Source organism: Amphibalanus amphitrite, unplaced genomic scaffold (assembly GCF_019059575.1).
Source record: "Amphibalanus amphitrite isolate SeventyFive unplaced genomic scaffold, NRLGWU_Aamphi_draft 001263F_arrow, whole genome shotgun sequence".
NCBI classification, from domain to species: domain Eukaryota; kingdom Metazoa; phylum Arthropoda; class Thecostraca; order Balanomorpha; family Balanidae; genus Amphibalanus; species Amphibalanus amphitrite.
In genome coordinates, this window is record NW_024882756.1 from 105,377 (window position 1) to 132,506 (window position 27,130).

Consider the following 27,130-nt stretch of genomic DNA (forward strand, 5'->3'; position numbering starts at 1 on the left):
CTAAAGTTAACAAATATAAACAAATTGGGGGGGGGGGGGTGACCAAGATAGGTAAAATTCCAGTTATTCTAAACTAGCCATGTATTATCTCTCATATGAGCGTCACAGCCCTCTCAAACGTACAATAACTAACCCATAATCAAGATATGATAAATAATTGAAATGAACTTACTTTTCAAATAACAGCAGCGCATTGGCGTACTCGCTTTCTAGAAATGGGGACCCCTTCCAGCCTGCCCTGAGTGGCACTGATTACATGCTTAAATTACCTGACACATACTATTTCCCACATGCTGAATTATATCATACATCACAAACGCGTAAATGTCTATAAGAGGCACCCTACCTACATACACGACAAATTCAAATTACACGTGTAACACATGACCCGACCTCTGACCTCTTAGCCTCCCTTCCCTCCTTCCCATCCCTCCTCATCTGCTGACCACTGTCACGGTATATATAAACGTCCCATCAGTTACCCTCGATACGTGTCCGCAGCAGTTCGTACTCGGCCAGCTGAGCAGGGGACAGCGAGGGAGCCAGAGAGTCGGCGGCTGACAGCAGGTCCGACTGACGCACCTCGATCGGAACCGAGTCCTCGGCCGCAGCACCTGCCAAGTAGAGCGGGGAGGGGACGGTTGTTCAATGGGACACGGATTAGGAGACAATAAGCAAGATACAGGCGACTCAGGCGTAATGACAGTCATGGATTCAAGGGCAGAAGAGGCTCCGAGTTTGCTGTCCAAGGTATCACCTTGATGTATCGAATATGCTACACAATCATTCAACTTATTCGGGAGCTCATAACACACAATCCTAAAAATCCAGCAACATTCCAAAGCTTCAGCCTCGTGTGTAAACGGGCGCATGGTATAATAATAAAGTCACGGTTGCATTCTGGGAGGTTTCATAACGTATTTATGGGGAGGTGCCTAAATATCATCGATGATCATTGGCCTTCCTTTCGATGGACTTTCCACATTCACGCTACACACCATCATCCCTGTCTGTAATGAGTGACTAATAAGTAATAACGACCACACTCGACTCTCGAAACGACTCGGGTCTCTAAACTCTCCACCAACAAAACCATTCCTCCCTGCCTGTACACAACACCCGATCTCTCACCCCTACCCTATCTCCCCGCCCTGTAGCGTACCGTACCTGCCTCAACGCTGAGCACCGCCCGGTCCAGCGCTGCACGGGTGGCCTGTTCACAGAGGGCGTACACATCGGCTCCGGTGAGCGCCTCGGGTAGTCGGGACACCACCTCCTCCAGAGAAACGTCACCGGCCAGCGGCAGACTGGGGAAGGTCGGAGGTCAGAAGACAGGTCACAGGTACATTGTAAGGTAGCAGGTTAATTCAGAGTAGCAAGATCTGTTGAGATGTCACACGATGAGCTGCCGTTGGTCACTGATTATGGTCATGATTTGATTATGGACACTGATTATGATTTGAAGCAACATAAAATTTCGGGTTACTTTTATGATTTTTACATGTCATACTAAATTTTCATTATGTATCTATAATCACAACGCGTTACCAACTTGAAAAAATGTAATTTATTTGATGATCACATCTCTAGGCCACCTGTAACAGTTGCCATTCGTGCTCACCGTCGTGTCTGGGCGCGCAGTATGGCCGTGTGTGAGTCGCGGTCCCGGCTGGCACCCAGGTACAGCAGCCGGTCGAACCGTCCCGGTCGCAGCAGCGCCGGGTCGATCAGGTCGGGTCGGTTGGTGGCCCCGATGACGTACACCTGACCACCGGTTACCGCTCCGTCCAGCTCCGAGAGGAACTGGGATACCACTCTATGGGAACAGTGAGCACATAGCTCTGTGATACATAGGGAGGGATCGAGACACCGCGAAGACCTCAGACACTACTCTAAGAAAAAAGGAAGGAACGGGGAGCGAGACCCGTATTGAGACATACCTATTCATAGGATGCCCAGTGCCCACTTATGCCACGAAGGGGCGCATAATGTGATATACGAATACAAATGGTGATCAATTATTCGATTTAGCAAATGATTTTCCAAGCACTCCGAGTTAAAAATTTACCTAGCCCTCATAATAACACTAAGCTAAAATTTCTTCAATATGATGCGGACTGGGAAAAACCTATGCTAACGAGCGCGCGGCAGTACTGCAGCTCGTTGTACCGGTCGCAGTTCACACTCACCTGTCCATCACCCCTCCCGAGTCACCCGTGCGGCCGCGGTTCGGAGCCAGCGAGTCCAGCTCGTCAAAGAACACCACGGCAGGCGCCGCGTCCCGGGCACGTCGGAACACTGAGGGAGGGGACGGAGGGGTCAGGGAAAATGGGCTCTGGGAGCTCACAAAGTGAGATACACTGAACGAGTGACTACCGAAAACACAATATATAGAACAGACCGGGATAGCACGGGCACGGCACCGAGCTAACCAAATCAGCTAACTAAAATAAGCTTCAACCATCAACACAGTACAAACGTGTGTCTAAAAAAACATGTGGGCCTTGAATTTTGACGGCGAAGGGCTGCATTGGTCATCGGTTCCTAGTAAAAGGTCGAATGATGCATCGAAAATTGTCTGAGAGCCAGCTGGTCTCACATCAATAGCAAATATCAATATTTGTATGACACGAATCCCATGACTCACCGTCCCTGACGTTGGCCTCGCTCTGCCCGACGTACATGTTGATGAGCTCGGGACCCTTGACGCTGAGGAAGTTCAGTCTGCACTCGGTGGCCACAGCTTTGGCCACCAGCGTCTTACCGGTACCAGGAGGGCCGTACAGAAGGATACCTGTAGATAGCGGGGGTGGGTGGGTGTCAGCTGAGCTGGTAACACGGCGAGAGATGCAGGCATAATAACTATCAATAGCATGCCTTACAGATACAGACACTGCCCTCACCTGGCCTGCAGGTGACACTGATGTAAATAACAGCTACCAATGACCTGACGTAACCAACAACTGTCGCAAACAATTACATTCATCTGTCCCTATTAGCCTACTACCTCAAACTGGATATGTTACCAGTCACAGTGTCCAGCTCCCGACCTACACCTGCCGCGACTGACCTGATCTGGCGGCGGCCCCGGCGAACAGCTCAGGCCGGGCCAGCGGCAGCTGTATCAGGTCCACCACCTCTCGTTTGACCTGACCCAGGCCGCCCACGTCCTGCCAGCGCGTGTCGGGAATCTGCGGCGAGCCAGCCACCTCGGCCTGACGAGCGCGCACAAAACCTGACGGGAGGACGGCGAGGACAGAACGGTGTTATATGGTGAGGTGTAGTTAGTTCAGTCAGAATGAGATAGATTCATTATGGTAGGGAGTACTTATATTCGAATATGTTGTCAAACAACCATCGTAACAAAATGAAATAGCAGAACAAAACGTATAAATAATTACAGTCAAGTTGGAGTTACATGCACGCGAGTATCAGCTGCTGTTTTCATATTTTATGGGAGATTGTCAAATCGCACCAGTTTTCCTTACCGAGCCCCGCCTGGATGTCTTGTGAGTCCAGCGAGAGCGGGGGAGGCCGGACGGGCGGGGAGACCCCGCATTTAGAACACCACTCGTCCAGACGGGCCAGGGCAGAGCTGGAGGGAGAGAAGTGGGGTTAAATTAATGACGGAGGTGTAACTATTAGCTACTCGACGACGTGCTAATGACAAGCCTACTCGCGAAAAATGAATTCGAGGAACGACATTGATTCTTATGTTTTTATAATAGCTTCACTAAATTCATTCCGATGTTTCTGGTTTGTTTTGAACAAGTTGAGCTTATTTTCTTTGAACGAACATTCTCCTTTCTCAGGATGTTGTAGGTGAACTCGTCGCAGAATGACACAATTATCTTGGTATCACACGCATCCAACGTCACCCGAACACATTATCACCCAGCAGCGTCCACCCACCATGCCCAGCTTCCCCGTTCGACTCACCATTTGGCCTGAGTCACCACGGCCTCCAGGTCGCCCAGCAGGTACCCCGCCGTCTGTAGCGCCACCTGACGGTCACTCATCCAGTCCAGCGCCACCCCATGCCGCCTACACAGCCAGCGCAGCATACGCGCCCGCTTCTCTGCATCTGGCGCGCTCAGTGTGACCTCGTGAGTGACATGTGCACGCAGCTGATGCACCAACTGATCGCCGGAGGGCGCCGACAGCAGCAGTGCCGCCGAGTCAGGTAAGTTAGCCGCCGCTTCTAGCAGAGCCGCCACCACTCGCGCGTCCGGCCCGGACGATTCACGGTCTCTGCCGAGTACGTGGGCGTCTCGCAGGTGGACCAGGCAGAGGCCGGGGCCGAGCGACGCGCTGCTCAGCGCCTGGTGGACGCGACTGGCCGTGGCGCCGCTGGAGTCAGCCAGCAGCGCCGGACCGTCGACCGGCACCAGGTGCAGGCCGAGACGGGAGGCGGCCACCGCCACCAGCCGGTCCAGGCCCGAGCCGGGCTCACCGCAGAGGGAGACTAGGGGACGAGGGGCGCCGCCCGGAGCCAGCAGCAGACAGAGCTGACGGAGCTCAGACTCCAGCCCGGCTGATGACGGGGAGAGGGTCAGACACTGGGCAGGACCGTGAGGCGGTGTGCTCTGACAAAAGTGTGCTGCAAGCGGACATTGGGAAAATGTGACCGATAACTTTCGAAATATTTGGCGTCAAGCGTTAACAAGTTATCTTGGATTGGTGGATGTCATCCTCGAGTGTAGTGTATAGTGAGAACTTTAACCATAGTGCCTTTAGCAGCAGCGGCGATAGCTTTTTTCAAACGAGATGTGTACAACAGACAAGGTTCCCTGCTGGTATATATTTGATACGCTTCCCGATATTGCAATCACTGAATATTTGAACGTAGCATGCAAACAACGGACATTTCACCCATATAGGTAATTGAAATGCACTGATAGAGGGCAGATAACCGGATAAATAAGGACACACACAGCCTCAACATAGACCATGCATCACTCGGAACACCCTTACACCATACACGCCTCGAAAGGACTAGCTTCAAAACACTTTACAAAAACAGGCATACTCTCTGAATCAACCCAAACATCCCAACCAACAACGCACCGCCTAACAGCACTCCACCCCTGCCCCAGGACTTATCTCTCCCCGTCTGTCTCACCTGGTAACATTCCCGACTCCCAGGGGGTGTCTGTGACGGGTGCGGCCGGCGGCACCCGTCCCACCACGTCAGACACCTGGTATACAGACGTCCGGTCGGCGCAGGCCAGCACTCCTGCCGATCCGTCCGTCCCTCCGTCTGCTACACCGTGTGGTGTCTCCAGCTCGACACTCTGTACCACGAACCAGGCGGACTTCTCCCCCGGCCGGCCGCCGGTTCTCAGTACTTGACCGGGCATTAGAAGCCGGGGGCGAGAGAAGTGAGCAGCCAGTACAGCACTGCACTCCTCCAGCGGCAGCTGGGCCGGGCTAGACAGCTGGGCCAGGCGGGCGACCCGTGCCACAGGCGGTCTCTCGGGGGTTAGGGGAAGAAGCGTGGCGTCAGTAAACTCCCCCTCGGCGCTGCGATCGGGGTGTAAAGCCAGATTCCACCAAAGGGTGCTGGAGATGAGCGCGGTATCGGTCGGCACGTCTCCGGACACCAGTTGAAGACCCACCTGACGAGTCCCGGCGACGGGGGTCCGCAGCTCACAGCGCCACCACTGACCAGGCGCGGCCCCCAGCCACCGCAGGGCGCCACTGCTCACCACCACAGTCGACTGGGTGTCGCTGACGGCGACACCGCGGGCTCGCCGCTGCAGCTCAGCATCGCTGACGGCAGAGAGCCGACGCGGCGCCGTCCTCCGCCGCCGCAGCGCCCACAGGCACACAAACGCCAGCAGCAACGGCGGCGGCGCGGCAGGGACCAGCAGACGAGCCACGAACCCAGCCACGCGAGCGAGCGTGGCGGCTCGTGCGCTCGCCGGCGGCGGCGGCAGCGGCGGCCCGGCCAGCAGGCGGGTGTCGCGGTGGAGTCGACCGGAGCGCGTCGGGTGGCAGCTGATCACCTCCACTGGCCCGGCGGGGGACGGCACGCGAGCGCCGGCTGCCAGCAGAGGCGCTGGCTCCAGCCGCCGCCAGTGTGCGATGGCAGCGGAGAGGTCGGTGGTAGGCCCAGCGCGCAGCAGCACGCGCCGCAGAGGCACGGTGTCAGCCGTCATCGCTGAGTCGAGTACACAGAGCGGTTACACCTGTGGAGCCAGCGGATAGATGGTAGAAATAACACGAACCCCGGCCTGACACATGAGGCAGTAAAGGAGACAAGCTTAGATACGAGTACACAACACAATGCACAGGATAAAGGGAGTACCAGGAAATGGCGGTCGCTACTCGCTAGCAACATACGGCCATTACCACTCATACACAAGCTTTCACTTATAACCCTGCTGGCATTAGTAACATATCACAGCCGCAGTTCTATAGTGTCACCCCGATTCACATGTCCCCTTAAATCCACAGAGTCTGGTGTACCACAGACCTGCGTCGGTCATTACACGTCACCGCCACGACTATCTCACGCCACGGTCATTTCACTGGCACACACTTATGTCCGCACCCACTGGGACACATTCGATTAGACGAAAACCACTGCCGCATGTGGCTCAAATGTCCACCGTGTGCGCAGCCCTGGCACCAGACCTGCAGTCCTCGCACCACGCGGTGGCACAACGCGCACGTACTGGGCGCGTGGCACTTGTGACACCACCATCCAGTCCTCTCGAGCGCCGCGCCGCACCGACCACACTGCAGCTTCAGCACCATCTGATTCAGACAGCTAACTGTGGGGATTGGCGACAGGCGCACCACCTCCGTGGCCACATTCCACAGCTGAAAGCGGGCCAGAAGCTCTAGGTAGGCCATACACCAGTGCTCTGCGGCAGCTGACTGTAAGTGTGGCCGCAGCCGGTCTCCCAGCACCACCATCACTGACACAGCCGTCTGCACATCCCCGTCCACGGCGTAGTGCTGCAGCATGTCAGCCACCACGCTCCCCACCGGCCAGTCGGCGACCAGAGACGCCGGGATGGCGAGCAGGGACAGGTTCAGCTGTTCCACGGCCGCAGGGTTGGCTGGCAGGCGCGCGGCCGCCGCCGCCGCTGCCGCCGCCGGCTCGATGGCCGCGGTCTCGGCGCCCACCTGCAGACTCTCGGGCGGCGGAGAGCCATCAGCTAATTCGTGGCGCGGCTCGAACGCCTCAGTTGGCAGCGTGTAGTCTGGTGCCACGTCCAGGTCGTCATAATCCAGGCACATCTCATTTACCTCACCGTCACCGAAGAAGAAGTCACCCTGCGCGTTGGCCAGGCCGGACGCGATCGTGGCCAGATTTTGTTCGGGCTCCGGCTCATCACAGTCCGTTTCTGCGTCCTCAGCTTTGGTCTCCCCACCTCCACCTGACACATTCCGCGATGCCTTGGGCTCAGGATCGGCGGCACCGCCGTCAGCACCCGCCGGTCGCTCCTCCCAGGTAGCACGGCCGGCGGGCTGCTCACGAGAGGACGTGTAGAGCAGCTTCACCACACGCCACGTGCGCGCCACCTGGTAGCGGCGCAGCGAGGTAGCCACGGCGGCGTTGTGTTCGCACATATCAGCCACGGCGCGCCCGTGCAGCAGGTAGCGGCGAGCGCTCTCCTGGAGCCAGTCGGAGACCGGTGCGGGCTCGGTGGGAGCCCTGACCGTGCTGAGGACTGATCGGCGCAGTCGAAACAAGTCCGAGCTGGAGAGAGGGCGGCGCGGCGGCCGGCCGCCGGCCTCCGGCGTCTGCCGCACGGCGATTCCGAGATCACCATCGGCCGACAGACAGAGTCCGTGCGGGTTGGCGCGGTCAGCCGGCCGCTCAGCGTCCTCAAACCGGTGCAGGTACAGCGTGCTGTCCTTTGAGGTGGAGAGGAACACGCGCGGGTCGCCCTTCCACGCAATGCCGGTGGTCACGTCCGTGTGCTCGCTGAAGGCCGCGAACGGGATAAAGGGCCGCTGTTTGTCCCAGACGTTGATGCTGCAGTCAACGAGTAGCGCCGCACTGGCGATGTGGTGCTCGCGCTGCGGACGCCACACCACACGACCCACGCTGGCCATGGTGGGGATGGTACCCACCAGTCGGATGGTTCCGTTCACCGTGTCCCAGATCTTGATGGCCTTGTCTCGCCCGGCGGTGGCCAGCCAGCCGGCTCGGGACGGGTGCCAGTCGCACGCGTACGCTGGCCCGTTGTGCGCGGTCAGGGAGCGCACGCAGCGGTCTGCGCGCGCCTTGTCCCATAGCTGTACCTGGCCGTTCTCGGACACAGCCGCCAGTGTGTTGGGCTGGCTAGGGTTGAACTGCAGGTCACGCACGCTCTCTGTGTTCCCCTGGAACGTCACGGCCACGTCACGTTTTCGGACGTCGAACAGTTTCATGGTGCCGTCCTGCGAGCCCGAGACGAGCACGTGCGGCTCGGAAGGGTGGAACGTCACCTTGTTGCACGTGCGCTTGTGTTCGGAGAAGACGTGATCCTGTTTGTTTCGACTGGCCTTGTTGAGGTCCCAGAGCACCACCTGACCGTTGGTGGCCGCCGTGGCCAGCTGGGTCTCGTCAAACGGGTTCCAGACTACATCGTTGGAGGAGAACGACAGGTTCAGGCTCTTGCCGATGCGCAGGTTGAGCCGCTCCACGAAGCGGTCTTCCTCAATGTGCAGTACCTTGAACACGTTTCTACCAGCGATCACCACTTGGCTGAAGTCCTTGTTGAGCGACAGCGCGTTGGCCGGCGCCTCCTGCACGATGAAAAACGACTTGACGCCCATGGCGGCGGTCGTCTATGCCGCGGCGGCGGCAGCGGACGCGACGGGAGAGTTGAGGCAGGTGCCGGGTGCGCCGACACAGTCCAGAGTCCAGGGTGCCGCTCGCTGGCAGAATCGCCTGCCGACGAGAGCGGATTGGTTCGCTGCACCTTTGTTGATGACCGTTTCCACAAAGTCGTTTGCACTTACACATAAACAAAGAGTAACAGCACACGTCTAAACACTAAGTACTTTTATTTTGGACAACAATATTATACAGATAATACACTAATGAAAGTGACATTCTTTGCAGCACATGAAAAAATAAATCTGATATCTCAAGATGAGGATTAACATTCATATTGTAAGAAAAAACATTATCACTGGTCAAAGATTATAAATACATGCTTTTAACATTATGCTGCATTTTACTTATCAATGGTTAACATTGACCACTCCATTGATTCTAGAAAGGTATTTATGTTCCTTTTATAATTTATGTTCATCCTTTTATGCTTTAAGTTCCTAGCTTTATATGAGATACGGACTTCTAAAATCTCAGCCTTCACCAACATTTGAAAAATGGGAAGAACAATAGTGACAAAATTTCTTCTTTTTTCTTTAAATTCACACCAAAATACACTAATTTAAATCTGTAAATGATACTGAACTAAAACACTTCAAAACAAAAATATCTGATCATCAATGTTTTACTTGTGTGCTTGTAAAATACCTACAAATGAAGGAAGGCAGCATTACCTATAAAAACTGGATCCTAGCTGTACCCAGGGCCCCTGGGCCAGGTGTGCCTGCAGGATCACACCCATCCCACTGGGCAGGCCACCACACCTGGCAACTTGTCACCCCACAGCATGCAGCCTGCTCCTGAATCTGACTCTTATGCCAAATGGAGGTTCTTGTACAACCAAGAACAGGGGGTCAGTGGCGTGAAGGAGAAGGATTTGACTACTTTGAGGATGCAAAGTCAGAACAGTGCCATATTTTTTAATATTTTTGGAGGTTGGGCTCTTTCTGCCAACCAGACCATTTCAAAGCTGGCAGGATGATAATGATTAGGGGGAAAATTGGTCTAGGTGGGCATCCTGGTGCTCTGATGTAGTTGAGCAAGCCCATCATGTGCTGGGGAGGCCACCCAGCTATTAGTCCTTGCACCTGGCCATAGGCCTGCTCTTAAGGTGGAGCTACACAGTACACATGTGGGATAAAAGTGACCATCCAGCCTGGAGCATGGTGTTCAAGGTGTGGAGGACAGGATTAGACTATCCTGAGGATTGAAACAACAGAATGGAGGCTATACTTTTAATTAGGCTCACGTTTTCCCACAGTCCTGTTTCAAGACGTCGGTGGAAACAGGGCGCCGGAGGGCATGTTTGGTCATGTGACTGTTAAAGAAGTTCTCCCCCTCTCTACGCCTTCTACACTGTGGTTCAGGTTGTCACATGGTTGGTGTCGAGTGCATTTCAAGAGCCTTGATCAAATTGCCCTAGGGGCCCTGTTTTCACCGTTGTCCCTATTTCAACAGTCCTACTATTGAAGTTACAAATACAAAGAAGTTAGTGTGCATGCATAAATGTGGAATTTTTCATTGGCAGGACGCAATTACATAGTTGTAGCCGTTGTAGCCCCACAGGACAACAGTTAAGATGAAGACCACACAGGCTAATAAATATTTACCTTAAGTTTGTGTGAAATTTTGAAAAGTATCAATTAGTAGGATGGTGCAGTATCTTGATATCTTTGATATAGATTTGATAGGTACCTATCTAATGGCTTATATCGCGTTCATATAACCGACATAACTTTATTATCTCGACCTCTCAACCTCTCAAGAGCGCGGTCGTCGAGTGTTTTCATTGGTTTTGGAAAATTATTATTCGTCTTTACGGCGCCATAAACGAAACAAATTAAATAGTAGTGGTAATTGTTCATTGTTCTGATCTCTTATCTTTCCTTGAAAATAATCTACCCAAGTCTCTTGTGCTTTTCATAAGAATTGAATAAATTAGGGCATTGGAATGAATATAATGAGATATTCTGAGTAAAAATAATTATTAACTCCACAGAGAATGAAAGTAAGGAATACTACAAATCAAATACGACGCAGCTGTTACTTATTGTGCGCGAATGAATGCGCGTGTGCAATGGTGCAATGCGCGCGTCGAGGGACAGGAAGGTGGGTTGGCGTTTGTCAGGTTATTTTTATTATTAATGAAAAATGAAAATAAATGCTTAAAGTGTAACATTTTTGTTCTGTGTAAATCACGATTGACGAGAGTACGATTTTGTATGCTCTTTTTTCTTGACAAGCCAGAAGTGGAGTGCTAATTTACGCAATGGCGTCAGCGTGGCCCCTGGCCAGCTTGCAGAGAGTTTGAAGTGGTGACTGCGACTGGTGATAGTGATAGGTACTGAAATTGAAAGCAACATGTATAAATCTTTTAATTAACTTAGTCCGAACCTTTTGAACGGAAGGACTTACAAAGATGTACAATTTAATGTATTCAATCTTAGTTATGAATCAACGATTCAGATTGAACAGATGGCTGAAAGGCTCAGAGTATCCATTGTTTTATAAAAGATAGGTATTGTGACATGCTATAATGCTGGCTTTCAATGGGTTCTTTAAACTATCCAGTACCCTTTCACCTTGTCAAGTCACCTGGATCAACTCTTACCTAAAGCAAGATGGCTAGGTATCATCAGTAGGTATCATCCTTATAGACCTGTGACTGCTGGTTGCCATTCTTCATTCATATCAGCATGTCACAGGTTTGCATGTTCTTAAGCATGTCAGCAAAACTTTGATGAAGCATTCATTGATATCTTGATCCATAGGTATATATGAAATTACAGGAGGGCAAAAGGACTGAAAGAATGACCACCAAGCAAAACTAGTGTGTTTGAATTGATAGGTCCAGATGAAAAGTTGAGCAGTCAGCATAAGGCAGTGTCACAGTCACTCCTGGGTATATTGTCATCTCTTTAGTGATTTGTATGTTTATTGTTATGGTTAGGCTGGATGATAATTGACTGAGCCCATTCTTCTGTCTGCATAATTTTTCTAAATGACTTAACCTTTTTGTTGGTATTTACATTAGGTACAGTCATAAGTAGATGGTCTAATTGATATTACACTCACAGATGGTTGTGCTGTCCAGGCTATCTCCACCATTAGCAGCCATATGGTCATGTGGTGAACTGGAATTGTATCCTACTGACATATGCATGGGAAAGTATGGCTCATCTGATTGGCATTTTATGGCTGGTTGTGTCATTTTGAAAGCTTATTGCTCAGACAAATTTTGATCTGAGTCTGAGCACCCACATTGCCTAGTACTTGATTGGATAAGAGAAATGAATACATATAAAAGGTAATAAAATGTTTTGTGACTAATGTCAACCCAGTTCAAGCTCCTTCAGTGTGCACTGTGGTCACTTTGCAGTATGTATTGAAGGGAATGCCCTGTGATGGGAATTCCTTGTGCCATGGTGAGCTGGTGGCAGTGGCTGTGTTTCAAGCTGCATGAATAAAATCTGAGCCTGAATTCAACAATTGATATACTTCTGCCTTCCACCTCTAGAGATCAACTGAATACCTGACTCAAGACCTGACAGAAGACATCAGCGACCTTCCAGTCAAGGAAAATGTTTGAGACATAAGTCTCCAAAGAAGGTGGACATCATGGGTGACAGAAATGATCTTGCTGTGGCTTTGCATGTCCAGAGACTTCAGCGAGCTCTTGACCTTACTGGATTCATTCAGCAAATAAAGAAATCCAAGGAAGACCTGGACAGCTGTGCTGATACAGACTGGGAAGGGACTTACAATGAATTGGCCGGAGTTCCCTCAGAGCAGACCGAGTCTTCAGATGGAGACACGATCGACTCAGCCCCAGATCGGACTCCACCCTCCGACAATGATGGGCCCTGGTGGCTATCGGGCGCGGGCCTGTCCCGGTCGCGGCGGCGGTTGGCCGAGGACCTGCTCGGCTCCTCTGACGACGAATTCTGGGACAATGACGACGAATGTGAGCGACCGTTGAATCAGCTCGACCTAGCCAGGATGCTGCAGCAACACCGGATGCAGCGCAAACTCAGTCGTCAGTACCGCGTGCATCCCGTTTCAAGCGGCCACCTGTACTACTCGGCTGGCTTGCTGAGTGAACACGACCGCCATCCGTCTGCGACGCTCTCGCCCAGCGCCGATCTGGCGGAACGGCCGCCCTCCAGCACCGGGCCGCTCGGAGGCGACGCGGAAGAGCCTGGTCTTCTGTCAGTGGACCCTGCCCTTGACCTGGAGCTGACGGACCTGGGCGGAGACCGCTCCGACGGCCGCCCCTACGGTGCCAAGAAATCGCGTTCCTCTTCCGACGGACAGAGGCGTATCAAGAGAGCTATCAAGCAGGAACGAGATACGATGAAGGCTCTCGCCACCCAGCGTCGAAAGTTGTGGCTGTACGTCAGCAAGAAGGAAGTTGGAAAGGTGCAGCGCTCGATGGTCAATGGACGAAAGGATAAACTGGTCATCCTGAAGCGGCTGGCCACCGGCTGTATGCGCGCCTGCCGCCAGAAGGCGCTGCAGTCCCAGAAGTTGGAGAAAGACGTGACCAGCAAGATGAAGCGTCTGACTCGTGAGATGCAGAGCTACTGGAAGCACTACAACCGCGTTGAAAAAGAGACGCGAAAGCGATTGGAGAAGCAGGAAATCGAACAAAAGAAAATCAGCTCAGAGCTTCTGGAGGCGAAACGCCAACAAAGGAAGCTCAACTTCCTCATCACCCAGACAGAGCTGTACGCTCACTTCATCGGCCCAAAGTCTGCTGGTCGCTGTCAGGAGGCCATCCTTGGCCACTTGGACGAGGGCAAAACGGACGTGCGCCTCGCTGCAATCGACGACTATGACAGCGAGGCAGCAAAGATGCTGGCTTTGCAGAATGCCAGAGCGGCAGCGGAACGCAGTCGTCAGTACGTTGCCCAGTTTGAGCACACACCCGGCGGCGCTGCCGCAGATGACACCACGGGAGCAACTGGAAACGCGCCAGTGAAGACGGAAAGGCTCTCACCTCTCCCGGAAGTTTCAGGGAATCAACCAGAACAGCTGGGGGCAACAGAAACCAGCGACTACCCGCAACCCAGCCTGTTCAAGGGGCATCTGAAGAGCTATCAACTAAAAGGCATGAACTGGATTGCCAATCTGTTTGATTCTGGCATCAACGGCATTCTAGCGGATGAGATGGGCCTGGGCAAGACAGTGCAAACGATAGCGTTCCTGGCACATCTGGCTGAACATTACGGCATCTGGGGCCCTTTCCTGATCGTGTCACCTGCTTCCACGCTGCATAACTGGCAACAGGAATTGGCCAGGTTCCTGCCTGCCTTCAAAGTGGTCCCCTACTGGGGGAACACACAGGACCGCAAAGTCCTGCGAACATTCTGGGAACAAGCGAACCTGCACACCGAAGAGGCGAGTTTCCACGTGGTAGTCACATCCTACCAGCTGGTTGTCTCAGACATCAAGTACTTCAGCAGGATCGACTGGCAGTGCATGGTGCTGGACGAGGCTCAGGCCATCAAAAGCACCAACAGTCAGCGCTGGAAGAACCTGCTCGGCTTCAAGTGCCGCAGCCGCATCCTGCTGACTGGCACACCCATCCAAAACTCGATGGCCGAACTGTGGGCGCTGCTGCACTTCATCATGCCGTCGCTGTTCGACTCTCATCGAGAGTTCAACGACTGGTTCAGCCGTGACATTGAGAACCACGCAGAAAACCGCGTCAAAGGTGACATCGATGAGACGCATCTCAGTCGGCTGCACATGATCCTGAAGCCATTCATGCTGCGCCGCGTCAAGCGTGATGTGGAGAACGAGCTGACGGACAAGATCGAAGTGATGGTCTACTGCCCGCTCACCATCCGCCAGAGGCTGCTCTACCAGGGCCTGAAGAAGACCAGTATCGACGAGCTGCTGAGGAGCGCTCAGGGAGGCGGCCAGTACAGTCAGGTCACCACCAGCCTCCTCAACCTGGTGATGCAGTTCAGGAAGGTGTGCAACCATCCAGAGCTGTTCGAGCGCCGTGACGTGTACAGTCCATTCCTGGTACGGCTTCCGGCGTTCCAGCTGCCTCGGCTCGTGTTCCGGGAGGCACTGCTTCACCGCTCTCAGCGCAGCGTCCAGCATGTCCTGTACAACAAGCTGAACGTCTTCACCGGCGAACATGTTCACCGTAGCCTGGACACGGTGACTCTGACCGACGGTGAGCTGCGCTGCTCGAGCACCTTCTCGTTCCTGCGTTTCGTGGACCAGTCTGCGGGGGAGCTGTGCGCTGCTGCCAGCGATCCGGTGCGCCGCTGGCGGCTGCTGAGGGCGGCCTTGGAGGCTGCCGAGCGGCGGCGCCGACAGCCGACTCTGCCTGGACGACGGCTGGGACGACATGCTCTGCTGCTGGACGGACCGTGTGACGGGCTTCAGCGACCTTCTTCGCTCATCTTCACCAGTCACACCGCGCAGTTCTACGCGCACGTCACCCACCGCCTCGAGTGTCGGCCCGAGACCCTGGAGCACCGCATGCTGCGCACCAGGAAAACTGCCGGAGAGCCGACAGCCCAAGCGACCACCAGTCTTGTGCCGGTGGAGACTAGGACTACTGCGGGAAGCAAGTCGGTCGAGAAGAAACTGCAGCTACTGCCCGAGTTTCGGCACCGTCCGCGGCCTGCCGAGGTTCTGCTCATGCAGCCCACCGACCTTCCAGCCTTCCTTCAGCAAACACCGCGAAAGGCGATGGCATGTCCCCTGGAGCTGTACTGCTCTGATCGCAGCGCTGCTTGGTGGTGGGACGACTACCTCCACTGCGGCTCACCGGAGGGACGTGACGTTCTGCTGTTCGGATCACCAGAAGGAGCGGTGGAGGAACGGCAGCGCAGCCACCGGCTGACGACAGTCGAGAGTGGCGGCCTGTCCCCACTTCGTCCACCACACGGCTGGTCGCAACTCATCATTCCCGACAAGCGGACGCTCATTACCGACGCTGGGAAGCTGTACGTGCTGGACTCTCTTCTCAAGAAGCTGAAGGATGGTGGACATCGCGTCCTCATCTACTCCCAGATGACTCGCATGATCGACCTCCTCGAAGAGTACATGTTCTACCGCCATCACAAGTACTCGCGATTGGACGGTTCGTCAAAGATCTCTGAGAGACGCGATATGGTGGAAGACTTCCAGACCCGGTCAGACATCTTCGTGTTCCTGCTGAGCACCCGAGCTGGTGGTCTGGGCATCAACCTCACGGCTGCAGACACAGTGATATTCTACGACAGTGACTGGAATCCGACTGTGGACCAGCAGGCGATGGACAGAGCTCACCGGCTCGGTCAGACTCGTCAGGTGACGGTCTATCGCCTCATCAGCAAAGGCACCATCGAGGAGCGCATCCTGGAGCGCGCCAGAGAGAAAAACGAGATTCAACGTATGGTCATCAGCGGTGGCAACTTCCGTCCCGACCGGCTGAATGCCAAGGAGGTCGTCTCGCTTCTGCTGGGTGACGACGTCATCGAGAAGAACTTCCGAGCGCGCCAGGCTGAGTCGCAGCAGGAAAGGAAGCGGAGAGCTGACCAGCCCAGCAGCAGTGGGAGTGAGAAACGGTCTCGTACCGACCAGGAGGACCTGTCTCAGCTCTCCTCACCGCTGGACTCTCGGCCAGCGAGCCGGGCGACCAGCGAGTGGTCTGCGGAGGGAGGCGGCGGTCCGGAGGGGCGCGAAGAAACCAGTCCGGAGGGCTCGCTGATGGTAGACATGGACATCACACCACTGCCGTCGCCCGGAGGACCGCCAGCCTCGTTCTTGGAGCTTCACCAGCCTCGTCGTAAGAGGGGCACCGGCAGAAAGCGGGGCCGTCCCCGTGGGAGCACCTCACGGGGTCGTGGCCGCGGTCGGGGCGGCCACAGCTCGGTACCGCCACCTCCGCCCGCTCCCCCGGCACCAAGTCAGACGCCCACTCGTCGGGGACGGGGACGGCCGCGACTCGTGCCTGGCGCACCAGTTCAGAGCAGCCGACCGCCCATCAAACTCACAGTGCCGCTGGCCTCTTCAAGATACTTCCAGGAGAAGCAGCAACGTGAGGGAGGCGCTGGTGCTCCCGGCCCCTCGGGTCTCAACCGCTACAGCTGGGACAGCTAAACGCGGATTGTGGCTCTTGTCACCCACCTCAGTCGCTATTTCTGGCTACAACTGATAGAGTTGTAGGTACTACAACCCACTGCGACACAAGTTGATGTCCTTGGGGTGTACCAACTGGTCTGCTCGCTGTAGACTACCGAACTCTATTCTATCCTCCACACTGTGTGTTTATATATCGTACAATGGTCGCTCTACTGCGCTGGGCTATGTGTTGCACAAAGGGGATAGGCTTTCCCGCGGTACGTTTTGTGTTCGGTAGACATAGATCCACGCGCTGGACTGCGCTGTATATATCAGACTGTTGTGCTCGCCGAATTTTGATAAATGTCTGTCACGATGCTTTCCTTTTGCCCAGTGTTTACCAAGCTTGTCGAATTCGGATTTACGTTTACATGATTTAGACGTTTGTAAGGCAAGGCCTCGCGTTACCTGTCCAATTCAGCTGCCTGCTAAACTTCATGGTGCCATGTTTGTGCTTTTTATTCATTGATGTCCATTTAATTGTAATTTGGCCGTTGTAAATGCAGTCGTTGTCTGTCGCCCAAACACTTACATTTAGGACCGCACTGTTTGTCTCATATGGTTTGCTAAGGTGTTTCTGGTACGGATAGTAACGATCCGGTCATCACTGGATTTTTGTTCTTACATGTTCGATTATGCTGCTCGTGCAGCAGTTATAAGTCTTGGTGTCTTGTAAATATCAATGTGTTTGTGGAAGACCAATGATTTATATATGAACTAAATGGGCCTTTTTGCTGTGTGGCTAGCGATAGTAAAATGATCAAATGTATTCAGCTTTTTAAGTAGAATTGTTCTATGGAACAGATATAAACGTCTTTCAGCATCTCCTACTTAGTTAGCACGAATTTTTGATCTTGTAAGAAATGGACTCTTCCGAACAATACAAAATAGGTATATACAAACATAAATGATTCGCTGCGTGTTCAGAAAAGCGGAGCTAAGCCAATGGCATGACGACGACGTGCGACACCGACTTTCTCTGCCATACCCACCGTAGATCTCACATTGTGCTAGTTCAGCCAGCATTCTATAGTCCGTTGCGGACGGGTAAACCAAAGCATTCCTGCGCATCGAACAGCTCAAGAAGCAGTTGCACTCAGACCGCACCCGGACTCGATCCACGGACCTTCATATGTCCAGGCCTCTACGATAACCACTGCACTAGCTAGGTCCTGATGATTTACGGGCGACCAGCTATGCCTGACCTCTGAAAAAGATGCAGTTCGAGCAGCTAATTGACTGGTAACACGAACAAGGGCTTGATGAATTATCATCTAATGAAACACTTGGTACAGATCCAAGGGTGTCAACTGTCAACTGCCCGTGGGTGCAGCAGGTTCCGAGTGCGCAGTGGACATCCCGTTCACTCGTTGCCGCCTCCATTGGTACCCGGTTTTCAGTCTACGCAGGTTCGTAGTCATTGTCAGCTTTCACTGCCAGGAAAACATGCCCCACTGTATTGTGCTAGCGTAAATTTTATTCGGGCCCTGCAGGAAGTTTGCGTGAGCTCTTCCTACTTTTAAAAAGTTGGCTTATTCCCATAGTCATAGGTGAGCCTCTGCAGACACCTTCTAGGAACTAGGAAGTTTCATTGACTCGTCCTCGCAATATAACCCGATTGCGTTGCGTCTTATATTGGTAAGTTTCACTAAGTTGCTCATTGGTGATCGAAATACTTGATCGATACCTAGTACCTAACGTCAAACGCCTATAAGCTTTGGTGGTGGTTGAATGATCCATACATCCTTACAATTTGTTCCATACCATTTTGATTTCTGATAAAAAAGATGGTTGATTTCAGTATTACGCAGGTCACACCCTAACTCCCAGTCCCATCAAGCTTGTTCTGTCCAACAGAGTCAGAAACTAAGTCGCATTTGCTTCAATCGCCAGAGTAAGACCGGTTTTAGGCTTTTTGAATGTCCCATCCGTTCCAATGCAGGTAACTTTCTACCATAGCTTGATTTTACCTCGTAACGCCCCGCGATCTGACCTGCTGTACGTTGCTTGTTGCAGATAGTTGTTTTTCACCTCAGTCGTCTCACACACAGAAGTCACACATGTTGATGGAAAATGAGCCGGTAAGTAGCTGAAGTGTCTCACTGCTAGCCTCGTAGTTGTGATGTGAATGGAATGACGGTATGATTTACCTGCCGGTTGTGTCACGAACAAAATTGAAAGGTTACCTCAACAGTTAAGTAAAACTGTCTAGCAGGTGGCAACTAGATTCATATGTTGAAACATCCGTTTATCCGCTCTATTCGGCGTGTGCGCATCAGTCAAGTTATCGCAGAACCTAATCACTCATCATGCCTTGTCCTGCACGTCTTGTCAGTTTCTCACTGACAACTGACTGACTGACACTGACTTCTAGTTCTACTCTGGCTAGAAGTTTACGACGATGACATCATATTCCGTTCTGCCACTATGTCGTTGTCAGTCGCCGTTTCCTGTATTGCCAGTTTTCGACGTCGCTCTCTGCGTTGGTAGTTCCCGACCTCGTAGTATCGATTCCTCGCTCCTTTTCTGTATTAGAAGTTTCTGACAGTGTTTCTTCTATTGGCAGTTTCTGACGGCTCTGACGCTGATGTTCTATGATGGCCGGTCAAAAGGCGCCGTCACTGTCACCATGAAACGATGTAAGCTCGCCTCTTAGCAGCTGCTCTGCTACCTCTATCCTGTTCTATTATGAGAAAACAGCGCACTGCATTGTAAAATGCAGATCAAACTCAATTTTGTTATTTTAAATATGGCATTCCTTTGTCAAGCTTTAAATGTGTTAATGTGATTCGCATGCTGTTCCTTATGACAGTGTGCAAATATTGTTTGAATAGTCTGTTTGCCCTCCGTTGTCTTAATGGACTGCATTTACATGATAGAATAAGGCGTAGCTCCGTCAGAAGCTCACGCTCAGGCTTTTACGTTTTCTTCTCGTTGATGTTGCATAATATTTCGGAACATCGCTAAAACTGCCCCATCCTCTATTGTTTGTTTAAATATCTCAGACCGACGAAATATGTCACTTCTGAACTGTAGGAAATCCTTATGTGTGCATGGAGGGAAGTATTGACATAAAACGCGCTGCTAACTGAGTGGGAGGAGGACAAACTCATTCTGATGGTAGGTTCTCATAATGGGGTGGGTTTCCGTTTGCTTTGTACCTATTTTATATTTCCTTGCTTGATTCTGTGTTTCTTTCCTGTCAGATGACGGCCGGAATCGTCCAGAGCCGCGGCCGGGCACCAAGAACGCTGCCAAAAACCCGCTGCCCAAGCCCGAGCAATACCAGTGCCTCGTCCGGGCGCGGCTCCGACAAAAGAAGATCAGCACCGTGGTGAGTAGTTTCCCAGCTGATCGTCTGGTGGCGCTGTATTCGCACCGATAGGCAGCGGTGGGGTCTGTCATTCTCCGACCACAGTGCCATTGCGCGTCCCTGCCTACCTTCAGAGTTCAATGGTCGCCCTGTCACACGACACACGTACGGGAGGCAGTTCGTGACGCCGGTAGTTACTCGGGTGTAGTGCGCTGCGCGTGCTGAGGACCTGCACAGCACTACGTGCCGGTTAATGTCGCTAAACTGAGGGTCGCTAGACTCTGTCGAGTAATCGACGCCGGCACGGAGCTGCGGCGGGGGCGTGCCAGGCGCCGCCGCCCCGCTCCCGCCCCGCTCCTCCCGCCCGGGCGGTACTGGTGGACGGTTTCGCGGAAGTGACCGTTTTCGCGGCTCGGTGCCGGGCGCGGATGGGGTGCAGTCGTGCCAGACGGGGCGCTGAGGGTAATAAATGGCGACACCGGACGACTGCCGCTGACATGACGCCCGTTTGGGTACATCAAGGGGTGGCGACATGAATGGGGTGACTGGGGTTTATCATCAGAGCCAACGGTGGCGTGGGATAGTGTTTCCGCTCGTCCAGACAGCCTCATGATCTGTATGTGCACTCTTCGGACTACGACTGATTTGCTGGGTTTTGTGAATCATCTCATGATACAGTTGTTATAATTTATCGTGCCAGTGAGGTTGCCCCCGGCTCACCACCCAGAACTGATATTCAGTGGCAGAAATATAATGTTTTAAGAAGTTACTTTAGATATTAAAGGTAGTGTGCCAGCTTTCTTGGACCGTATGGAGTTAATGGCCCAGATAAGGAGAACCGGATTTTTAGAACTTATCCATACCTTCAAAACTCATGGAAACGTCTTAAATTCTTCAAATTTTGAGTACCCCAGTGCGAAATTCGCCCCGACGGGTTGTCGGTCGTACCCCAACCACATTTCACACCACTATGAACAATAAATGCACACACTGAAATCGCTATTACCGATATGCTCATCCAATCAAGTTTCGATAAACCCGTTCATCATCATCTCCTGCGGTTTCGAACACGCCTGTTAGGTGGCTTCTGATGCTCGTCGAGGTCGGAATTTCCAAATACGCGTGGTGCGTCGGGCCGCGCGCTCTGACTTCGGCCAAGAAAAATGCGTCAGCTGATCATTGTCATTTCTGCCACTTGCGTGTGGTGAAATGGGGTCATAACTTATAAGACGGCTTTTTCATATCAATTATTTTATTGAATGGTGTGAAACGTTTTTTTGAGCATGATTATGATTATAATGGAAATCAGATGGATTAGTAACCTTTTGCTCATAACTAATGTAAGCCAAAAACAAATCCAAAATATATTTTCGGTGCTGGACCTTCTTCAGTGGAATGACAAAAACACGAAAGAGTGACACATTTTAAATCATGATAAGTAAGTACGCACTCGCAACGCTAATAAAGCTACTTCCGAGAAAACGCATCACATTCATATGAAACATCCAGATTTTTGAAGGCATCAAACATAAGACATTAGATACTGGAAAACTTTGGACAGCATAATATCAAATCGCTATGATATATGGTACATACATATGTATCACGTACAGGTCTAAATGAGCGATATCAGTTTGTAGCAGACACACGGTACCTAACAAGTAAAGATCATTCACATACGTTAGTATCAAACACTTCGTAAATGGTGTGTAGTGCATACAAAACATCATCTGCTAGTTTTGTACCCACGCAGTTGCGAGAACAAATCCCATTTTTGGACACCTTGATCCGCTTGGAAGATAATGGCTCCCTCACCACAGAACTATTCATCAAACCCATGGCCGCTCCGATCATCCTCCCATTTGATTCAGCCCACCCGTTCCAAACCAAAAGATCAGTGCTATACGCACAACTTCTGAGAGCTAAGCGCTTGGGAAGCTCCGTCGCAGCTCAAGAAAGGGGAATGAACAAAATCGAAGCCCTATTCATGTCAAACGGTTATCCTACTAAGCTGATAAGAAAGACAAAATTCACAGTCAAAACTCGTAACCGTAGGAAAGAAGATCAGGGACATCAACAACCCTCTGCCAAAAGTGACACTACCTACATAAGTCTCCCCTATGTTGATGACAGTCTGTCAAACAAAATTAACAGCATAGTTAAGCGCTCAAAACTCCCGGTGCGCATAGCTTGGAAAAGCGGCCCAACCCTGGCTGAAAAGTTGACGAACTCAGCCCTGGAGAGCCCACCATGCCCATCAGGCAACAAAAAGTGTCAATGCTGTATGTCAGGAGTAAAGGGAAAATGTCACACTAGGAACGCTGTGTACATGGTAACATGCCTACTGTGTAACACAGAGACTTTCTACATCGGGGAAAGCAAGCGTAGTGTGAGACTTCGATTTAACGAACATCTCCGAGATGCAAAAAACAAAACTAAAAACACACCATTTGGAGAGCATTTCACCCGAGCGCACCCAAACGTTCAAGTGACGGAAGGCGCCCTTTCCATTTCGATTCTCCAGGTCTGCAAAGACATGGCAGAGCTAAAGATCACTGAATCCTTAGAAATTCGCAATCGCAAACCGGCGCTCAACATTATGACATCATCTTGGACGCTGATCAAACCTGTGCCCTACTCTGAACTATGAGTACATAGTAAATGCCACCTTCACACACATACACACCCACACCCACACCCACCTATACACTTGCACCCCCCCACACACACACACAAACACATTCAGTTGCGCAAACAGGCATGAACTTGAACATATTTATTTACACTTGAACACACACACAGGGCCCACTCTTTATGTTAGGCCCATTGAAGAGTACGTGTCTGTATTTTGTATGCACTACACACCATTTACGAAGTGTTTGATACTAACGTATGTGAATGATCTTTACTTGTTAGGTACCGTGTGTCTGCTACAAACTGATATCGCTCATTTAGACCTGTACGTGATACATATGTATGTACCATATATCATAGCGATTTGATATTATGCTGTCCAAAGTTTTCCAGTATCTAATGTCTTATGTTTGATGCCTTCAAAAATCTGGATGTTTCATATGAATGTGATGCGTTTTCTCGGAAGTAGCTTTATTAGCGTTGCGAGTGCGTACTTACTTATCATGATTTAAAATGTGTCACTCTTTCGTGTTTTTGTCATTCCACTGAAGAAGGTCCAGCACCGAAAATATATTTTGGATTTGTTTTTGGCTTACATTAGTTATGAGCAAAAGGTTACTAATCCATCTGATTTCCATTATAATCAATTATTTTACATAAAATCATATTTCAAACCATAAATAATGTTCGACAGCCAAATAAAAGAAACAATACAATACGGGCTTACAGTTTAAGGCTCGACATTGTGTTGTCTACGATTAGACAGCTGATAACTCATTCCCGTACGTCGTATGGTCGTAACACTATAATGACCTTTGCTTATTGTCACAAGTGCGCCGCAATCGCGATTGTTGCCCGACGCCTGTTTGCAGGTGAGCCCACTACAGTTATTATACATATCTAAAAACTGAAAAAACTTTTAGGCGAAAAAGGCACTATTCCAGTATTCCAGGCCCATTTTTGATTTTTTTGCGATATTAGGTAAAAACAGAAGCTTCTTATCCTAGGAAAAATAAAATGGGAAATCTTTCAAAGGTGGCACACTACCTTTAATGAACCACTAACTGTTCTGGAAATTTCCATGTGAGGTCATGCAGTCACCTTGCACTCAGTAATTAAACACGTCTAAATGTGTGCACTGGTAGGCGTACACTGTACAGGGACTTCCATTCAAGGAACACCCATGAGGCCGGCGCGCTGAAACCCCGGGTGTCGCTGATAGCGTGGGTCGACACCCGCCCCCGGTTTCCGTTTGCTGTCGGTTAAACAGAGTGTGAGCGAACGCCCACCTCCAAGCTCCGACAGTGTGTTTTAAAGTGGGATCATCTAAGTGTCCCGTGTCGAGAGGCATGGCGCGGAAAGAGTTCGAAGGAGAGACACTGAATACTTAACAGCATTGGGCAAAAGCTGGAAGAAGAGCAGTCGCCGATGACTTAGCGACTATCTGCAGACGTGCTAATTCGGCTGCCGTCTTACTCTACGATACGTCTTTCCCCTCCTCTTCCCTATGGAGTATTCCACACTCCCGAGCACCGGGTCGGACCGCTTGGAATGGCGGTTCCTCCGGCGGCGGCGGCGGAATATTTGATCAGCAGCAGGCAGATCGACCGTCCTGGCCGACAGAGGAGTCCGCCGGGAGCCACCCCGGCGCCCGCCCGACGCCGTCGAGCCGTCGGGCATCTGTCATTTCCAGGGTTGGCAGGGGGTGGCAAAAACTGGTTTTTGCCAGTGGTTTTAACCGGTTTAAACCGGCTGGCAGAAACCCCGGTGGCAAAAACTGGCAAAAACTGGATAAAACTCAGGTGGCCCAAACCACAACTTTTCTAGTTAGGAATGGATCTGAAATGTACAAATGCATTTCTGGATGTTATAGAGGTGCACCAAACATTCTGAAGTTTGCCTCATTACTTAATACCCTGCTTAAAATGTCTATGCATGTCGGTAGACATCCACAACGGAATGTATTTCCATGAAGGGGAGAGTGGGGCAAGGCGGCCACGGTAAGTAGGGTGCCGTGCGCATATCAGTGGCAGATACCCCTTCGCACTTCTGATTGTGCAGGACTCACCCTTGCACTGGCTCATTTGTCAACCCCAAAATGCATCTTACCTTATACCATCCTTATGGAAAGCCCATGAAAGCGTTTTTGAATTATACAACACTTCAATGGTCAATGTCACTTCTGTTTGAAAGCATAAGGCTTTCACCGAATTCTCCTTGCAATGTTTCATGTTCAAATCCATGTCTAGGCATATCATTGTGATGGTTTAGAGTTTTTGCCAGTTTTTGCCAGTTTTTGCCGGTTAAAACCGGTTTAAACCGGCAAATGGCATAAACTAGTTTTTGCCGGCAAAAATGCCAACCCTGGTCATTTCAAGGCCGGCGGCGGCTGGGTCTCCCGTGCCGACCTGTGGGCTGCGGTCTGGGCTGCGGTTCTCTGTAACCGAGCGCGGCGGTTTCACGGGCGCGGTCAATACCCATTACCTGGTGGAGATATGCCGCCGAGAGACTGGCTGGCGGCAGCCGGTGCTTGCGTGCGGCGCATGAGATCGTGCAGGAGCCCCGTTTCAGTGAAGACAAGCCTGCGATAGCGGCTATCGGTTGTGCCTGGGAGGATTATTCTTGGATCGAACTGATCGCTTTGAAGCGGGCTGCCTTGATGTAAGCGCGCCTTATTGAGTGAGTTAATTAGGGCGTGCGATCGCTGCCTCAATTCAGCTAATTCTGCTCCTGCGCAGCGGTAGCGGAAGTAGTGTTATGGGGTCTCCAAACTCTAGCCAGGTGATTGTACTGGCTGCCTTGCTGACCTCTCTGGGTTCATCCCTTGATTTACCACGTCTCCAAGGTTAGACATAGTCATTAGTTAGCCCGTTATGCGTCAGCAACGTTCACTGAATGTCCGACGGTCTCTTGCGCACTTCCTCATAATTACCGTTTCGCCGTATGACTTCTGGAGATAAATGGTAAAAGACCAGTCTCATTCCCGGATTGTTCCCGTCGCAATATTGTCGCTCACTTCCAATTTACGTCCGTTTCGGTAATCCTTGTGCATTTAGTTCCGTACACAATATTGGCTTGTCCCGTAATCAGGGGCGCTGCTGAATTATCTCGATGCAGTTACGCGCCTCTGCTGGCAGCTGCCTGCCACCCCGCTCCTGGAGCGTGATGTGCTTTGACACGGCGCCCGGCGCGCGACTAATTGTTTGGCGTCCGCCGTCCGATGGGTGGGACGCGCCGTCGTCGCTCTATGTGTGTCTACGGAAGGTAGCGACAGGCCTGTGTACACCAGCCCCGGGCCGGCGGTCTGTGCAGTATGTGTGTATGGGACACCCCGCCGAGTGACCCCAATGAATGTGTGTGCGATGTATGCCGATGTGTCGGGCTGCTTGTGTAGGCAAGCGTGCAGTGCAGGGCTTTGGCTTCGTGGCTTTCAATAGGTTCAAGAAGTTGATGGCAATGAATAGAGCCTGTTCCAACATCTTCATTGATGTTACAGCAGCTACTACTGCACCTCACGCTGGAAGATAAGTTATTGGCGTCATATAACCCTCAGAGGTTGGACACGCCACAAAACCCAATCATCATCTACATTGATATTCCTTCGTCTACATTGATTCTATGAATTAACCTTATCGTTTTGTCGCCAGGTCTCCGGCCAGAACGTGGAAAAGTTCCAGGAGGCCTACTCGAAGCTGATGCTCTCCAGCATGGACTCCCTGAAGCGGGTAAAGAAGGCGAAAACGGCGCGGATGGCGCAGTAGCGCTGACGCATCACTGCCATCTGTTGGGGGCGGCTGGAACTAGGTCTGCGGAGCGGCCGTCCGGTCGTTGTCTCTGAAGAGCGGCGCCGGCCGGCTGACTCGATGGACCTCTGGCCACCATTGGGGCGGGGCGGGGCCGTGAAACGGACTTTCCTGAGGCGCGCGCCTTGCTGTGATCTCGGGTTGGCCCTGCGCGCCGGTGGCTTCACATTCCTCTGGCGGCTGGGACGGTGTGTGTCGCGCGTACCGTCCGCCGCTGGCCGCCGCGACACCTGCCGAGCGGTGCCGACTCGCGCTCAGATACAATATATCTATCGGTTCTTAGCGGGCTGTTTGACATGTGTATGTCGCTGGAGGAGAGAGGTAGACACAGAGGGTCGGAAGTAGGTCGCGCACAGGTCGGTGACCCGTCTGCTCTTCGTGACCGTTGTGTGCGTGTGAGCGCACGTGCGC

General features: G+C 52.0%; 4 protein-coding genes across 6 annotated transcripts; 2 read left to right on the forward strand and 2 right to left on the reverse strand.

Moving 5' to 3' along the window:
• Positions 1 to 52: 52 nt before the first annotated feature.
• On the reverse strand, positions 53 to 6,161 carry LOC122371614 (peroxisome assembly factor 2-like). 2 transcript variants are annotated; one of them, XM_043348039.1, is made up of 9 exons: positions 5,123 to 6,161; positions 3,940 to 4,534; positions 3,489 to 3,595; positions 3,071 to 3,235; positions 2,648 to 2,794; positions 2,190 to 2,298; positions 1,622 to 1,816; positions 1,168 to 1,307; positions 53 to 614 (listed from the first exon to the last, which is right to left on the reverse strand). In XM_043348039.1, exons 1-9 carry the CDS (start codon positions 6,159 to 6,161, stop codon positions 475 to 477), a joined length of 2,637 nt encoding a protein of 878 aa, XP_043203974.1. In that variant the 3' UTR covers positions 53 to 474. The 2 variants fall into 2 exon arrangements, with proteins under 2 accessions (XP_043203974.1, XP_043203973.1); XM_043348038.1 differs by having other exon boundaries at positions 54 to 614; positions 1,163 to 1,307.
• Positions 4,782 to 10,627, reverse strand: LOC122371615 (GATOR complex protein WDR24-like). Its single transcript, XM_043348040.1, has 2 exons — positions 10,450 to 10,627; positions 4,782 to 8,893 (listed from the first exon to the last, which is right to left on the reverse strand). Exon 2 carries the CDS (start codon positions 8,776 to 8,778, stop codon positions 6,526 to 6,528), a length of 2,253 nt encoding a protein of 750 aa, XP_043203975.1. The 5' UTR covers positions 8,779 to 8,893; positions 10,450 to 10,627; the 3' UTR covers positions 4,782 to 6,525.
• Positions 10,628 to 10,893: 266 nt separating this feature from the next.
• On the forward strand, positions 10,894 to 27,001 carry LOC122371619 (signal recognition particle 14 kDa protein-like). 2 transcript variants are annotated; one of them, XM_043348051.1, is made up of 5 exons: positions 10,894 to 10,948; positions 18,986 to 19,050; positions 19,536 to 19,608; positions 20,176 to 20,303; positions 26,564 to 27,001. In XM_043348051.1, exons 1-5 carry the CDS (start codon positions 10,900 to 10,902, stop codon positions 26,675 to 26,677), a joined length of 429 nt encoding a protein of 142 aa, XP_043203986.1. In that variant the 5' UTR covers positions 10,894 to 10,899; the 3' UTR covers positions 26,678 to 27,001. The 2 variants fall into 2 exon arrangements, with proteins under 2 accessions (XP_043203986.1, XP_043203987.1); XM_043348052.1 differs by lacking the exon at positions 10,894 to 10,948 and adding an exon at positions 10,951 to 11,180.
• Positions 12,423 to 17,860, forward strand: LOC122371618 (chromatin-remodeling ATPase INO80-like). The gene has a single exon (XM_043348050.1). The coding sequence runs from the start codon at positions 12,458 to 12,460 to the stop codon at positions 16,946 to 16,948; it is 4,491 nt and encodes a 1,496-aa protein (XP_043203985.1). The 5' UTR covers positions 12,423 to 12,457; the 3' UTR covers positions 16,949 to 17,860.
• Positions 27,002 to 27,130: the final 129 nt, after the last annotated feature.

What these genes read in the sequence shown, in the direction of transcription:
- LOC122371614 (XM_043348038.1), bottom strand. Translation starts at nt 6,161, where the DNA reads ATGACGGCTGACACCGTGCCTCTGCGGCGCGTGCTGCTGCGCGCTGGG. An exon ending in GTGGTGACTCAGGCCAAATG is followed by an intron (nt 3,596 to 3,939) that starts GTGAGTCGAACG and finishes CTCTCCCTCCAG; the next exon opens with CTCTGCCCTGGCCCGTCTGG. An exon ending in CTGCGCGCCCAGACACGACG is followed by an intron (nt 1,308 to 1,621) that starts GTGAGCACGAAT and finishes GACCTTCCCCAG; the next exon opens with TCTGCCGCTGGCCGGTGACG.
- LOC122371615 (XM_043348040.1), bottom strand. Translation starts at nt 8,778, where the DNA reads ATGGGCGTCAAGTCGTTTTTCATCGTGCAGGAGGCGCCGGCCAACGCG.
- LOC122371619 (XM_043348051.1), top strand. Translation starts at nt 10,900, where the DNA reads ATGAATGCGCGTGTGCAATGGTGCAATGCGCGCGTCGAGGGACAGGAA. An exon ending in TGTTGATGGAAAATGAGCCG is followed by an intron (nt 19,051 to 19,535) that starts GTAAGTAGCTGA and finishes TTCTATTGGCAG; the next exon opens with TTTCTGACGGCTCTGACGCT. An exon ending in AAAAGAAGATCAGCACCGTG is followed by an intron (nt 20,304 to 26,563) that starts GTGAGTAGTTTC and finishes TTTTGTCGCCAG; the next exon opens with GTCTCCGGCCAGAACGTGGA.
- LOC122371618 (XM_043348050.1), top strand. Translation starts at nt 12,458, where the DNA reads ATGGGTGACAGAAATGATCTTGCTGTGGCTTTGCATGTCCAGAGACTT.